Source organism: Sapajus apella, unplaced genomic scaffold (assembly GCF_009761245.1).
Source record: "Sapajus apella isolate SASKATOON/1434 unplaced genomic scaffold, GSC_monkey_1.0 scaffold47, whole genome shotgun sequence".
In the NCBI taxonomy this organism is placed as follows: Eukaryota; Metazoa; Chordata; class Mammalia; order Primates; family Cebidae; genus Sapajus; species Sapajus apella.
The window spans coordinates 19,443,031-19,460,259 of NW_022436987.1; the positions used below are offsets into that span (position 1 = coordinate 19,443,031).

At 33.6% G+C, this 17,229-nt stretch overlaps 1 protein-coding gene across 3 annotated transcripts in view; it reads left to right on the forward strand.

Annotated features, from left to right (window-relative positions):
• Nucleotides 1-17,229, forward strand: part of LUZP2 (leucine zipper protein 2) — a 569,126-nt gene that overhangs the window by 531,712 nt on the left and 20,185 nt on the right. For 2 of the 3 annotated variants that reach the window (XM_032241009.1, XM_032241011.1), the window contains exon 10: nt 8,007-8,099. The exons of the other annotated variant lie outside the window; for it this stretch is intronic. In XM_032241009.1, the coding sequence (XP_032096900.1) occupies nt 8,007-8,099 (93 nt within the window). The remainder of the gene's footprint in view (nt 1-8,006; nt 8,100-17,229) is intronic. 3 annotated transcript variants of the gene reach the window in all.

A 17,229-nucleotide genomic window follows, 5' to 3' on the forward strand; every position in this document is an offset into this window, starting at 1 on the left:
TTACATATGTAATATATATTATTTCATACACACACACACACACACACACAATTTATTATCACATTAAAAACCCTTGTGGGTCCAGGATCAAAGGGATTTTTTTATGTGAACCACTTTTACACTCCTGAGTATTCTTCAGTGATGGGGTCCCCAGCCATAGACTGATACTGGTCCGTGGCCTGTTAGGAAGCCGACTGGCCACACAGCAAGAGGTGAGCAGCAGGTGAGCAAGCATTACCACTTGAGCTCTGCCTCCTGTAAGATCAGCTGTGGAATTAGATTCTCATAGAAGCGGGAACCCCTATTGTGAACTGTGTATGTGAGGGATCTGGGTTGTGCGCTCCTATGAGAATCTAATGCCTGATGATCTGAGGTGGAACAGTTTCATAACAAAAGCTTTATCTCCCCATCTATGGAAAAATTGTCTTCCACAAAACCAGTCCCTGGTGCCAAATGGATGGGACCACTGCTTCAGTATATTTGCACTGCTAAGGGAAAAACTTTATACAGCAATTTTTTAAAAAATTTCTCATGTTGTATGTTAAAAATATGCACAGGCTATAGAAAAAATTAGAGAAAAAACATTTATGTAATATGCATGCTATTTTTCTTTAATGACACTAATGAAGATAAATATATTTTATTTATTCTGGAATTATTGATTTTACAATTCTCATCTTAGGGATTTTCATTTCATCCATTTAGAAAACAGTTTCTTTAATCAAGGTTTTTCATAATGTTTAACATGAATTCTGGTACCATTTAAAAAATGTAGGCTTTTGACTTTTTTTTATGCTGTGAATATCTTTTTTTTAATTATTTAAGTTCTGGGGTACATGGGCAGAATGTGCAGGTTTGTTACATAGGTATACATACGCCATGGTGGTTTGCTGCATCTATTACCTTGTCATCTACTTTAGGTATTTATACTAATGTTATCCCTCCCCAATACCCCCACCCCATTCTATCCCTCCTCTAGTCCCCCCCATCCCCCGACAGGCCCAGTATGTGATGTTCCCCTCCCTGTGTCCATGTGTTCTCATTGTTCAACTCCCACTTATGAGTGTTTGGTTTTCTGTTCTTGTGTCAGTTTGCTAAGAATTATGGTTTCCAGCTTCATCCATATCCCTGCAAAGGACATGAACTCATCCTTTTTTATGGCTGCATAGTATTCCATGGTGTATATGTGTCACATTTTCCTTATCCAATCTATCATTGATGGGCATTTGAGTTGGTTCTAAGTCTCTGCTATTGTGAACTGTGCCACAATAAACATATGTGTGCATGTGTCTTTTTAATAGAATGTTTGACTTTTTATCAGAAAAGATATGAGAAAGCTTTGGATATTTTAATGAGGGAATGTTAAATTATTTTGCCTTGCATAGGATTATGAAATATAATCAAGACCTAAAAAAATGAGTCTCTAGTACATTATAAATTAATGGGAGAAGTGGTTGTTTTAGCTGTTGTAGCAAATACCACAAACTTGTGGACTTAAAAGAAGTACATTCTCTGACCTATCTGAAGGCTAGAAATCAGAAATCTGGCAGGACTACACTTCTTTTAGGGGTCCTAGGTGAGGATCCATTCTGTGACTCTCCCAAGTTCTAGTGGTATCTGGGGATACCTGGGCTTGTGGCTGCATCAGTTCTGTATCTGCCCCCATTACCAACTTGCCTTCTATTCCACGTGTTTGTGTGAAATCTCCCTCTTCTCCTATCTCATAAGGACACTTGTGATAGCATTTAGGGCCAACATCATAATCCAGGGTGCAATGGACTGAAATCTGTTCTCCCAAAATTAATACGTTGAAGCTCTAAATACCATATTATAGGGCCTTTCTGAAAGTAATTAAGGTTAAACGAAGTCATAATGGTGGGTCCATGATCTGGCAGAATTAGTGTTCTTATAAGAAATGAAACCAGAGAGCTTATTTCCTCTGTGCTGTGGGGATAGGCCATATGTAAGAATCTTCCTAAGAAACTGATCCTGCTGGATCTCAATTTGGGATTTCTAGCTTTCAGACCTTGGAGAAAATAGATTTCTGTTGTTTTAAGCCACCCAGTCTGATTTTTCTGTGGTAGACCAAGTTGACTAATACGCGGGGTAATTTACGCATCTTAATAGCCCTTAATGTCATCAAATCCTTTGCCATATAAAGTAGGACATTGATATATCTTTTGGGGGCCTTCACACTCTATAATTTAGCCTACGACAGTGGTCAATCTCTTCTTAACCCACACGTCCCCAGAGTAAGAGTCAAGTAAATCATACATCTTCAAGAAATAGCTATGTAACAGATGCCGGACACTACTTCATATTCAATTTCTTCCTTCCTAAAAACAAGCAATTAAATGACAACAACAAAAACAGAAATCATACTGCAACTTAGGTACTTTTTTTTTTTTTTTTTTGAGATGGAGTTTCGCTCTTGTTACCTAGGCTGGAGTGCAATGGCGCGATCTCGGCTCACCGCAACCTCCTCCTCCTGGGTTCAGGCAATTCTCCTGCCTCAGCCCCCTGAGTAGCTGGGATTACATGTGCCACCATGCCCAGCTAATTTTCTGTATTTTTAGTAGAGACGGGGTTTCACCATGTTGACCAGGATGGTCTCGATCTCTTGACCTTGTGATCCACCCACCTCAGCCTCCCAGAGTGCTGGGATTACAGGCGTGAGCCACCATGCCCAGCCCAACTTAGGTACTTTTTACTTCATGTGACACAGCTGCAGAAAACAGAGGTTCTTATACAAATATATATCGTGTACATATATGTATATATATAAATGTATACATATATATTTATATGTATAACCTTAATTATAAGGGAATATATATGTGTATATATGTATATAGATATATATATGTATATATATATGTATATGTATATATGTGTATATATATGTGTATATATGTGTGTGTGTATATATATATATATACCCTTAATTACAAGGAAATATATATAGATATATATAACCTTAATTACAAGGAGATATATATTGATATATATAAACTTAATTACAAGGAGATATACATAGATATATCTATGTATATCTCCTTGTAATTAAGGATAGATGTATAAAGATGTATATTAAGGATATATGTGTCTATATTAAGGATATATGTTATACACAAACACACACACACACACACACACACACACACACACACACAGTCTGTATATATATACAGACTGAGGCCCATTTTATTTAAGTACTAATCCAGAATAGAAATCCATATTCCTTTGACTCCAAAACACATTATCAAATTCAGTTCTCATTCTGGTGTTCATTCGTCAGAATCAATAAGGCTTCTTTCCACAAGGAGCCATCTCACTGACAGCAACGTCCATGTATGAAGGATGACATTTATTATTTTTGAAAGCAATCAATTCATTAATTAATTATTATGTTTTTGTATATTAAAAATTAACCTTTATGCTTTGGTGCTCACACTCGTGAAGAAATATACATTTTCTTCCTATTTTTAAAAGTAATTAATTTATGTACATATTTTAAACTAAAATTGAGATAAATTTAGTATTAATTAAAAGAGGTAATAAACCAGACAACCAAATTATCTGATAGAAGAGCACAAGAGCAGCCTTTCCTTAATTCATGGAAGTGGAAGCTTACACAGTCATTCTTTTCTCCTTGCTCTTTGTGAACTTAATAGTGAATGAAGCCCCTTTTATCTTCCATCTAAAATTCCAAAGACCCATAATAATAAATTATAGGTAAATGATAATTTATTTATTTTCAATATATTCTTTGCCTCTGTCTTACCTTCAAAATCTGGGCACATTTTAATAAATGCACAATATTTGCATGAGAAAATGTAATTAAGCAAGCATGAAAAGGATCCGTCTGCTACATAGTTGCATTTTTAGGAATTTATTGAATACCCATGCTAAAATAAAATTTTCATCATTGGTAAGCCTGTAATTACTCTTTTGAGCTCTCCTAACTGATTTAGTTTTTCCTTCTGGTAGTTTCCATGGTAAAACACTCTCCCAGAACTTGTGTTGTCAATTTCATTTTAATTGGTTTGATTCCCTGTATTTACACAGGCCTTCCTGGATACATACAAAAAATACTGATCTTTACCAATTTTAGTAAAGGGCATTCCTTGGTTGACCATCATAACTCATAGTATCAGGAAGAAGATGGGAGAAACAAGCCTGGGCATAGGCAGAAATAAAGGTTGCTTCAGCAGGTTAGGATATGTGTACTACAAAAATGGTTTTACTGTAGAAACAACTTGTATAAGATACCCTGCTGAAATGAACATATCTAACCATTGGTAGCCTGTCCTGAATCGGGTCAACTAAATTCCAAGGCTTCTAATGACCTAACTTGGATTATGTATGTGCCCATATCAGAGTAAATGTTGAAAAGGAAAAAGAAGGAAACAAAAACTTATGAATGAAACATATGTACTAGCTTCCAAGGATGAAACCATGAATAACACATGATATCTTCCTTTAAGAAGCTCTGAGCCTATGACAGCCTGATGTTTGAATCAGTGATTAGAATGAAATGAGTTATGCAGGCTGATACCAAGAAGGTTAATGTTCACCAAAATATTATCTATATAACTCATAATTGAAAGCTTCCAAAATTATCAAGTATGATATACATTTTTAAAAACTACTTTAAAATTTTTTAGACCTGTAAAGTATAGTTACAAACCATATGTAGCATCATTCTATATTATATGTAAAAGCAAAATAAAAATGGCACGGGCACAATATTTGTGATTGTGTAAGATATTCCTGCATGTGGATATTAACAAAGACTGGGAGGGTAACAGAAATAAAAGTAGATATTGCTAGAATAATGCATGTGTTTTATTTAATGCCGCTATATGTTAAAAGTAATTTACAAGGAAATTCTGGGACTATTTATTCTGGCGTCTGATTGTTTAGTAACAAAATACACTGAAATTGTCCCTTCCTTGTTAGTGTGATTTAATCCATTCTTCATGATTTTACAGCTGTGGTTCTTGCTGTGACTGCCAGGTGAGACTGAGTATTAGTGTTTAGTTATTACCCTTGTTCGTTTTAACCTGTGTCCTCAAAGCATCTGTAAGTTGGTGATTATGGGAAGACAGGTGGTGGATGTTCAGTAGATCTTAGCTACAATAAATAGCTGTTTTGACTTTTGTTAAGATTGGTATTGTTTTTAACACTGATATCCAATAATATTTACCTATTTAGGAGTTGCAAGTGCTTTAAACTCTCAATTAAAAATATAAAATTGCCCTTCTTGCTAAAAACCTGCCTTTTCTTCAAGTTTTTATATTTGTTTAGATTCTTCAAATGGCATAGATTCTAACCCTTGTTCAGAACATACAATTACTATGTAATCTCTTCAATCACCAGAATTGACATCTCAGTTCAGCTGTTGCTGCCATATACCTGGTCATTTTAATTGCTTCTGTAGGAGTTTCCCCACTCTCATTTTCTTCTGTTTTATTTTTGCCTATGAACTGTTGCCATATCCTGCTGATAGGGGCTCTAGCCATATCACACCTCTGATTTGAAATATCCAAGGGACTCCCCCTTGGGTAACTTTTTTTTCTTTATGTTAGAGTCTATCCCAGGCAAGAGTGCAGTGACACAATCACAGTTCACTGCAGCTTAGAATTTCTGGACTCAAGCCATCTTCCAGCCTCAGCTTCCTCAGTTAACTAGAATTATAGGTGTAAATTACCACACTACAAAAAAAAAAAATTGTAGAGACAGGAGACTCATGATGTTGTCCGGGCTGGTCTTGCACTCCTGACCTCAAGAGATCCTCCTGCTAGAAATACACGCCTGAGGCACTGTACCCATCCCCTCTTTGGCTGCTAAATTAAGCACAAATTTTGTAGCTCCGTTTTGGGATCTGCCCTCTACTTCGTAGTATTTTTATTCATGCTTATTCCTCCTCCTACCCTACGGACCAACTAGCCTACAACTGAGTCTCATTCTCCTGTTTCTTTGCTTAAATGTTTTCCTTCACTTGGATGGTCCTCCCTCATTTTTGCCATAGTTATTCAGTGAACCACTTCAAAAATAACCCTTTTTGGCCTGGTGCGGTGGCTCACGCCTGCAATCCCAGCACTTTGGGAGGCCGAGGTGGGCAGATCACGAGGTCAAGAGATCAAGACCATTCTGGCCAACATGGTGAAACCCTATCTCTACTAAAATACAAAATTAGCTGGGTGTGGTGGCGCGAGCCTGTAGTCCCAGCTACTCGGGAGGCTGAGGCAGGAGAATTGGTTGAACCCAGGAGATGGAGGTTGCAGTGAGCAAAGATCGCACCACTGCACTCCAGCCTGGTGCCTGGTGACAGAGCAAGACTGTCTCAAAAAAACAAAAACAAAAACCCTCTTCACTAGGACTTTTCTTATTGTTCCAAATAGAATTGACCATCATTCTTTTAAAATATATACAAGTCTGTTCTGCCTCCTTTTACTTAATAAGCTTTATATTAGAGTTATTTATGTGAATAACAGATTATGTGATCTCTGTGACGACCCAAATGCTACCTTTGTCATCTTTGAATTTACTGAAAGCATCTGACACAGAACGCTGAATTGTTCATTGGCTTGATTTAAAGGCCAGCTCCAAAGCTTATCGAACACATTTAATAGGATTAGAAAGAAGAACTTTTATTTTCTTAATTTTTTTTATTCCTGGAGAAGACAGCAGGAAGGTCAGAGGTAGGATTCCTAAACAAAGGAAAGACAGGGAAGAAAAAGGGAGTATGGGAGTTGGAAAACTATATGCCTTTAGGACTTCAACCAATGAAGTTAAACTTCTTTAAGTATAAATAAAGAGGAATGTATTTATGTTTTATTTATTGATTGATTGTTATACCCAGAGCCCAGCATTTGGCTGACTTTATATAGTATCAATTTTAGTGAACTTAGTTACTTTATTTTCTATTGCTTTTCTCATATTCTAGTTGCCTTATTCATGTTATTTTTTACATTTAATATTCTATCAGCTTTATTCTTGGATTTTAGTTTTATAAAGATATTGTTTTCGTAAAAATGTTCTGCTAAAGAATGTACTTGTCTGTGAAAAACCAGGAGAGTGCTGTGTAGAAAGTGTACAGGTGAAAGAAACCTGGGAGAGATTTGAATACTCTGACCAGAACATGTCTTCGTTTTCCTCGAACCCTAATGGTTAGAAACCTCATTTCCTCCTCCCCTGTGATGTTGTGTGATCAAAGTTTCACACTCAGGAAAATTAGCATTTACTAGTATACTTTTGTGTGCCCTACAACAATAACCTCATGGATTGAGGAGCTGAGTGTAACACTACTATTCACATCAGCTCTGCCCAAGAAATATAGACACATTTGAATGAATAATCTTAAACTTACCTGTAGTGGTATTTATATACATCAATTAAGGCATACCCTTCTCTGACCAGAACTAGAAAACAGCTTTTCCTTTTTTCTTTTCTTTCCTTTTTTCCTTTTAATTGTGTTTCTAGAGAGCTGAATCCTAGAATAATATTTAGGGTTTCCAGAAATATAAAGGAGAATTTTATTGGTTAGTAAAACATTGGAGTAAATTTTATCCACTATGTAAATTATGAAGTGTTACAAAGCATTTTCTTTCTACTGAGAAAATGAGGTTATTATTTCTTACATATCGGGAGTTAAATAAAAAGAAAGGACAGCATATATACTTTGTGAGGGACTAGCATCCTTAAAATAACATCTTATTATGGAAGACATAAGTATTTTCAGTAAGAAAATAATTCCGGTGGACGTCGCTAATGCAAAATTAAACAGAATTTATGTATTCAATTTCAAAATTAAGAATTTTTCAAGGTATATTTTATGGTTTCTGAAATATACCAATTTTCATTTTAGTCTTTTATTTTGATTGCAGTGTTGCTATAATATTATATCGTGTTACAATAATGATTTGGATCTCTATTTGTCGAAACTATTTCTCTTATATTTAATGATTTTTTTCTTTCTATCTCTCTCCATCTCTTCTAAGCCTCAACAAAGTGCTTCTGGAAACAATGAAAGCTCTCAAGCTGAGTCAACAAAGGAAGGAAATCCAAGTACCATTGCCTGTGATTCTCAAGATGTAAGAAAAAGTTAAGATGGTTTTTACAGTATTAGACATGAGAACAAAATGTAAGCATTTTAACAATTCTGATTCATGCCACCATGAAACTTTCTTCTTATATGTAACATATACTATCTAAGGATTGTACTTTCAAATGTAAGAAAGTAAAGGCTCTTTTGGTGTGAATCAGGTAAGTGTTCCATTAAGCATTACAACCAGATTCTGAGGACAACTGTGATTATGAGTTGTTAGAGAGGTAAGTGGATGACTACAGGCTAAGCAAGGTGGTCATTCCCACAGCTACATGACAGAAAGCTGATAAAATGTAAAAAGCAAAAACCAACAAAATCTTTATAGGATGTATTTCTCCATGTAAAGCAAATAAACTCAGCATATAGAGGTACCACGGTAGAGGAAGAGAGATTCATTTCCTCCAAATAATAGGAAATATAGAAGTTGAGTATTTTCAATCATTGATAGTGCAATGGAGTTTTATTTTTTTTTTGAACTTTGGCAAAATTAAACTTATGGATCTATTACATTTGGATTTGAGACCCAGCAAATAACAACAACTGTGTTGAATAGATTCAAAATTAGGCTTCAATACAACTTGAAGAGTGATGAAACTATTTATGCTTGAAAAAAATCAGGCTGCAGCTAAAAATACATAATAATGATAAGGAGGAATAGAAAAATAAGTTAAATAAGTAATCCCTTTTTTCTCTGCTGGCTGCCAAAGTGGATTTAGAAAAATGAATTATTCAACATTTTTTCCTTCAAGTCTTTGTGTATTTAAACATGTACCCAAACTGTACAATTTAGAGCATAAAGTTAATAAGAAGTATAAATTAAATGCTTGAAATTTATTTCCAAAGGAGGAGAGAGTCAAAAAGGCTTTGAGCAGGAAGGAAGATTTTTACTATAGTTTGAAGAATGGATATGTCTTTGACAGTGTGAGAAAATTTGCAGAGACAGGAAAATATCGCAGCAGTATGGCTAGAAAACATAGTAACATAGTACACAAAGTGGTGGGATGTGTGCCTACAACAACCATTGAAGACTAGAGAGTGAGGGCCCTGGATTACCAAGACAAGGAGTTTGATTTGTACGAGGGAGCTGGTTCAGGTTTTCAAATGTTTGTATTCAATTGAGTGATAAAACCATGGTTTTAGTTTTAAGGGTGATGTTTTTATTTCTTGATATATATTTTTGAAACTACATAAAAACATGTTCTTATTGAAGGCAAAATAGAAAATTTATGTGTGGTTTGCTAGGATTCCCCAAAACAACATTCTGGTCTACTTTTCTTACTGAAGCCTGCTTAAGATCATAAATTGTTTTATTCATGTGTTATTTGTTTCTCTCTCCTACTTTTGTTGTTCTCTTTGTCATTGATAATTCTTCTGTCCTCAGTAAATTCCAGAAGCATATACTATCTTGTTCTGGTCTCAATCTGGATCTGGAGTTCTTCAATAAGCTGCCTCCAGCAGCACAAACAAAAATGTACTTTCACTACCATGACTTCTGTTCTCTAGACTTCTAAGTCTATTGAGTCTCTGAGCCTGCAGATTCAATTATAGATAATAATGAGGAAAGTAATACAATGAGTGACATAAATCAGGTGGGAGTAACAGGAATTAGGGGGACATTGATGAACATCAGTTTTCAAGTTCTTAACCAGTACTTCGGAGCTCTGTTCAGAATAGTATCAACAGAGGGTACTTCCAAAATACTGATGCCCACAACCCATTCCAGAAAAACTACCTCAATACCTCAATGGGTAACATCTAGACGTGAGTTGTATTAATTTTGTAATTCCTCCTGGTGTTCCACAAATGTATAGGTCATTTTTCACTAATAATACATTTCCCATTCATAAGAACCATCTGGGAAGCTTTTAGAAATTCAGATTCTGAGCAACTAATCTGGATATTTTCAATAAATAAAACTAGAGAGACTTTGTTCCCTGCCTTGTCTAAATTTAGCAATAATATTCTGATTTGCATTAAATATTATGAAATGTATTGCTTCAATTTCAATGTAGCGATATAAAAATACTGACTCTATCAACCTAGAGACTTAAGCTCCAATTTGGGTTGCTTTATTGAATGTCCAACTGACTAAGAAATCAGAATATAATTTCATTTTTTAAAAAACACAAAATAAAATTATTTATCAAATTTCTACCTTTATATTTTGTCTATTTTTGTATGTGTTTTAGAACTTAACATAAGCCTTTATATGGCTTTTCTTTAATCGAATATTCAGTGAATGCTATTTAGTTGTATCTGATGAAAGAAAGTAGGTTATAATGTAGTTTAACTTTGTTTTTAATGCCCTTACTTAATAAAATTAGTACTAACTTTATTCTTATTTCTTGTTTTAATTCGATTTTCAGCTCTAATGAATTCAGAAATCCCAAAATTGCTGAATTAGAAAATTTTAAAAATAATTAAAATGAGATTAAATAGGAACTGGAATTTAGGCAATAACAGAAATAATTGGCCCTAAATATATGTTTTATTGGCTAAAATAATTATATCATCATTATCAAGAAAGAAAACTAGAGTAGGAGCTATTTTTGGTTGGTTAACTTTTTCCTATTTACTTCTGAACAGAAGAGATTGGTACTCTGTTAATAATTAGAATGGGTGAAAAGGCACAATGAAGCTAATTATTTTTGAAAAATATGATTTTTTTTAAATTTTATTTTTTTTTCATTTTTATTTTTTTTAAATGATTTACCTGCTTTATTTTAAATACATCAGGCCAGGATTTTCCTATGAACAGTTTTTTTTTTCCCCCATTTATTTATTTTATTGCATTTTAGGTTTTGGGGTGCATGTGAAGAACATGCAAAATTGTTGCATATGATTTTTTAAATAGATTTATTCATAATTTACATACCAAAAAAAATCACTCTTTTAAGTGTATGTTTCAATAATTCATCACATTTGCTGTGTTGGGCAGCCAGTGCTGTAATCCATCTTCAGAACATTTTCATCTCCCTAATATGATCCCACATGCTTTTATGTTACTTTTTTAATTTTTATTTTTAATGATACCCTGTCCCCACCCTCAGCCTTAAGCAACCACAAACATAGTTTCTTTTTGTATTTGTTTGTACATTTTTATTGCTGAAAAACATGTCATTGTATGTTGTACCACATTTCTTTATCCATTCACCAGTTGATATCTTTTGGATTATTTTTAATTTGGAGCTATTATGAAAAATGATGCTATGAACATTTGCATAAACCACTTTGTATGGCTATGTTTTCATCTCTCTTGGGTAGACACCTAGACATAGAATTGCTGGGTTTGTGGTAAGTTTATGCTTACGTTGAAAAATGATTACTTTATTTCCCCCTCTGAACAAACACAAGTGGAACTTTCCTGTTCTCCCATCTTCACCATTAAAACCTCGTGGTGCTCATACAGGTCACAATGGTGAGGTCTCACCCCACTGTAAGTAGGTCTCACCCTACTGTAAATCTCCAGGAGATTTTATATGTCATTGTAGTCCATACTCAGCCTCCAAAAAGTTATTAAAGGTATTATGTAAGTATTCTCATCAACTACTAGCTCCAGCAGCTTTCACTTAGGTAGCTTGTCTGTGTCCTCTGTGTTCACTGTCTCTCCAGTTTTGGAGGTAGTAGTTTTTCTGTAACATCAATTATTTGATACATCTAAAAACAGTTATTGATTATCAGTCTGTTCAGCCTTTTGCTTGTTGTGAAGGTGGAAGTAGAGACTTCCAGACCTTTATGTGTCAGAGCAGAACCTGAACTCCTAATTCGTGTCTTCTGATATACAGAAGCTTTTAATTTTAATAAAGTTCAATTCATCGTTTTATTCTTCATGCTTTTGATATATCTAAAGAATCATTTACCTGCTCTAAACACACTGATTTTTTTTTCTCATAGTTTCTTATATAATTTGTTTGCTTAAATTTAGATCAATCTATTTCAAGTTTGTGTGTTTGTGTGTGTGTGTGTGTGTGTGTGTGTGCGTGTGTGTGGTGTTAGGTAAGTTTATTTGCATGTTGCTGTTCGGTAATCCCAGTCTTTATAACACATTCTTAAAGAATATATTGTTCTTATTGAACTTCTTTAGCACATTTGTCAAAAAATAACTGACCACAAACATGAGTTTCTCAACTTTCAATTTTTTATTTATCCCTATGTTAGTACCATATTTTCTTGTTTTGTGTTTAATTTTTTAATTTTTAGTTTTTGTGGTGACATAGTACATGTGTATATTTATGGGATGAGATTAAAAACATGAGATGTTTTTATACAGGTATGCCTTGATTACTATAACTTTTTAATAAGTTTTGAAGTCTACAAGTTAAAGTACTGTGATTCTCTTGTTCCTTTTCAAGATTGTATTGGCTATTCTGAGTTTATTATATTTTTTTGTAAATAATAATATCAGTCTGTCAATTAAAATAACAATCTTGCTATAATTTTGATAGATATTACATTTTATATATAGATCAATTGGAGAGAAATGTCAACTTAATAATACTGATTTGTTTGTCAATCCATAAACATGGAATATCTCTCCATTTACTTAAGTCTTTTAAAATTTCTTTCAGCATTGTTTTATAGTTTTTCAGTGTGCCAGTCTTGCATTTCTTTTGCCTTTCTTATTGCTAAGTACTTTTCTCTTTTTCATACTATTGCAAGTGGAGTATTTTAATTGCATTTCAAGTTGTTAATTGCTAGTACATATAAATGCAAGTAATTTTTGTATATGGATCTTCTATCAGATTGAGAAGTTTTAAGTGACTATGAGCTCTGAGTCAAACTGTGATGAGATTTGCACATTACCTATGGGTAGTTGCAATGTTGATTTTAAGCAGTTATGATGCTACATCCAGAATAAAGGAGACAAATCTCTTACCTAATTTTGCTTATCAGTCTAGACTGATAAATTCTGTCTCATTTTAGAAATAACACTTTGAAGTTCAACAATGAAAAATGGAAAGTGTTTTCTAACACTTGAGGTAGAAGTCTGAAGAATAAGTTAGAATGGAAGGTTTATGTTTATTTATGTTTCAATCAGTTTCCAGCTGTGTAATCATGAATATTTAGCCCTTTTGAGACACTTTTTCTTCTTCTGAAAAAGAGAGATAAATGTCTGTTGGTTAATATAACTTGTTCAAAGGATCTAGTGAGATAGCCCAGCTTAACAATTAGCATATGACTAGTGTAGCAAGCTCTCAACAACTATTACCTTTCATTCCTTTATGCAAAGCTATGCCTCTCACACAAAACCTCAATAAATATTTTTGAATTAAGTACTTTAATCAATTTATCAAATGAAAAAAACTAAAAATATAACCAAAGCAACTCTAAATACTATAATTTGAAATAGAGGGTAGCCTTATTCAGTGCTTCTTTACACAGCAGAAACTGATGCAGCTAGAAAAAATAGCTATAAGAAGAATAAAATTATAGTCAAATATAAAATTGAACTTTTAATGAAAAGGATCTGAAACTGGAATTAGCAGTTGGCAAAAGTACTATAATATATGATAGAGTGATGAAAAACAGCCATTCTGGAATATAGTCAGGAATTGAGGCATTAGTGTGGAGGAATAGACTGATCATGTTAGCATCTCTTTCCATTTCAGGATTCTATAATTATCAGCAACCTCACTAACAGCTGATAGAAGTGCATGCAGTCTCTCAATAAATAGATAACAAATATTATGCATTTTGATTCCTGTTGGTCATACCTGACACTGAATAACATAGAAGAGAAAGAATGGAAACTACATAAAACCTAGTTTGGATACTGACTTTGCTGTTTCCTAACACTGTCGCTCTGGGAAGGGACTTTTTTATTCAAATCCCTTATCAATATTTTTAAAATTTTAGCATACTAAGAATCACCAAGTCAACTGGTAAAGCTGCTTACACTCAAGATCCATTCGCACATATTATTAATCAGTTGGTCTGTGACAAAGCCCAGGAGTGTGTATTATTGTAATAATCCCACATACATTTTCTTCTCTCAATATTCCATGTTAAACACTTTGAGAAATTTTGTTGTTCATTTATTGCAGGTTTATTATAATTACATAAATATATAGTTATTGAATATGTTATGTTCAACCATATAATCGATATTCTTATTAATTCCTTCTCAGAAGCAGCTCTGAAGTTTTAATACTCAAAGTCTGAAAATATTCTATGGCCAAAGAATCAAATGTGGAACTATAAAACATGCTGATTTTTAGATATCATTGTTGGTTTGTTCCATTTCCTGCCTATGCCCTCTGTAAACCAGGCAGGGTCACTTCAGAAATGGCCCTTGGATTCCTTGGTCCTTTTAAAGAAGACTTAAAATACTTCAAATGGATCACTAAATTCTTAGTAGCATATTCGACTACTAGTTTGGAGTATGTTCAAGTTACTCTAAAAGCTGCTTTGTTTAAATGGTGATACTGGAGTCACATTGAGAAAGCAAAGGATATAGCTACTACATCCCATTTTCCTGCAGCTTGCAAATGTGCCTCATATTGTTTAATAGCATATCAAGAATTAAAGACATTGAACATTGTATTTTAATTTTCATTTAGGGATTAAGAGTTAATGCTCAGTGTAAATGTGTTTTTGCAACATTTCTGACTCCTATGAGTAGCAAACATTTAATTTTTCTTACTGTGCTGAGGAAATGAAAAACAAGGATGGCTTATGTTTAGCACTCGGTGCACTAGTTCAATTTCCTGCCACTGCATTTGCTTGCAAGTCCCTTAGCAAAGGGAGTCTATTTAACAGAAAAATATTGCCTAGGGAAATGAGAAGAGAAAATGTGCAGAAAATAAATTCTAGAGCTGCAAGTAGAAAATTATGCCAGCTTTTTCATGTTAAAACAATTTTGGCTGAGGTATAAGAAATCCTAGTTTGCTATTATATCCAACATGCATTTTGTGGCATTTGATGTTTTGGATGAATTGTTAGTAGATCCGATGCTTGGTTAACATAATTTTCTAGGCAAGGCATGCCTTGCTGTAATTGGACTGAGAGACCACACACTATTGCCATTCTGGGCTACATTCCATCAGCCCATCTGAAGAGGTTAGTTTCATTAAAGCATTTTTTATTGTCCTACTCTAGTATTTTTTCAAGAAGAAGCAGGAGTACCTCCAAATAGTGCAGGACTACCTCCAAATAGTGTAGGAATGATAGGTAGTTTCCAATGGTCTTTGGAAAAATGTTATATTTTATTCATATAAATCTCCTGTTTACTTTTCTAGAACACCCTAATTTAAGCATGCAAACATGTTAATCTAATTTGATTTATTTCCATAAATAGTATAGAAAGCTTAAGAAATATAGTTAATCTATTAATATGGTAAATAAAAATAACCCAGTAACCATGTTAATATTTATTTTAAAAATCATTGCCCAAACAATGGCATGCAAGCACAAAGGATAATCTGATAAATAATTATTTCACCTCTCCAATTTACCTGTCAGATACATAAGGACTTTCTTCTCTGGGTTCCCATTGTCCTTGGTATATGAATGTATTTTGTCTGTTATCACAGTACACCTTGTGTTTTCATTATTTGTATAAGTTTCTCATTCTGAATTAGGTAATAGGCAATTTGAGGGCAAAGGCTATAAAAATATTTGTATTATAAATTAAGGTTCAGGGAGGGAATGTGACTTGTCCAGAGGCACCTGCTTGGGGGACATTGATGTCAGAACTTGCCTCCCTTGAGTCTCCCACTCCTGCCATTGGCTCCATCAACGGAATTTTGGAGTCATTGTCTTGATTCAGTGTTACTTTTTCAATCTTTTAACTTCTTGGTTTTCAGTTCCTGAACTAATAAATATTAAACCAGGACTAAGACAATGTTCTGTAATAAATATGAGAAATCCATTCCTACGTAAATTGGCATTACAGAAAATTTCAACCAAAATGCATTGGTATTTCTAAGTAGCATGGTACTTAATTTTACTTTTTTTCTTTCATAATATTATAAAAATTTTGCTTGTTTTTAGCCTCTATCTTGTCTATCTCATTTAAATATGCAGAATGAGTTAGACTTCTGTACTTGTCATAAATATTTTTTTGTTGGAATTTCAGGTTTACCAGTTGCATATTTGCATTAATTATTCTGAGTTATTTTAATCTTTTAGAGACAGATCATAAGAGATATGACTACTCTCTTTAGTGAAGTAGAAATAAGTATATAATAACAATAACAGAGTTACAGCAATTGGCAAGGTCAGAGATAAAAAGTAAATGAAAATTTGACAGTGAATTTCTGAAAACTTATTCCATCTGCTTTAATTCTTAAAGTTTTATTCTTTATTTCTGAGAGCAGGAGTAGAGTATAATTAAAAATAAAAAGCAAAGAGGACATTATCTTTCATAATCATTTCAGTGATTGTAAATTCAGTCATCATGCCATTTTGAAAAAGTCGTTCTAAATATACTACTTTATTTCCATAAATAATTTCCAAATGGGATATCGGCACTGAAGTCATACCCATGAATGTATCATAATGAAAACTTTCTGAAGTGTTTGAATGCCTTAGTAAGATTAGATGGGCTGATTGATCTGACGTTTCTGCCTTGAGGAGGAAAATAAAAGAATAAAAGGCATCCTTCAAGGTAAAAGTTACTCAAGAAAGGATAAATTGTTGATTACTGAGAATATTTTCTTACCCTGTTAAATCATAAACACAAAAGGAGGAGAGGAGAAGAAACAAAGAACTGGGGGAAAAAACTCTAGCAATAAATTCTTTGGCAATATCAAGATGTTGTAATGATCAGAATTAGTATGTTGACCACAGAATTGTAAAATTAAAGTGGTTATCAGTGTTCCTATTATAATAGGAATCAAATTTATTGGCAATATAGAGAAATTTTGATCGAAGGAAAAGAAAACTGAAAAAGGAAGATGAACGATAGAAACTAAAATGAGTACCTAATATATGCAAGATATTCCATTAGTAATCTTTGTATTTTTCAAAAAACGTAATCAACTCTTCCAACATCTAACTGAGGTAGGTATCATTTTGTCTAGCTAACAGATAAAGAATCAAACCTCAATAAGTTGAAGTAACTTTCCCAAGTTCATACAATAAATGAAGGTAAAAAGAATTTGTCTTCATTCATT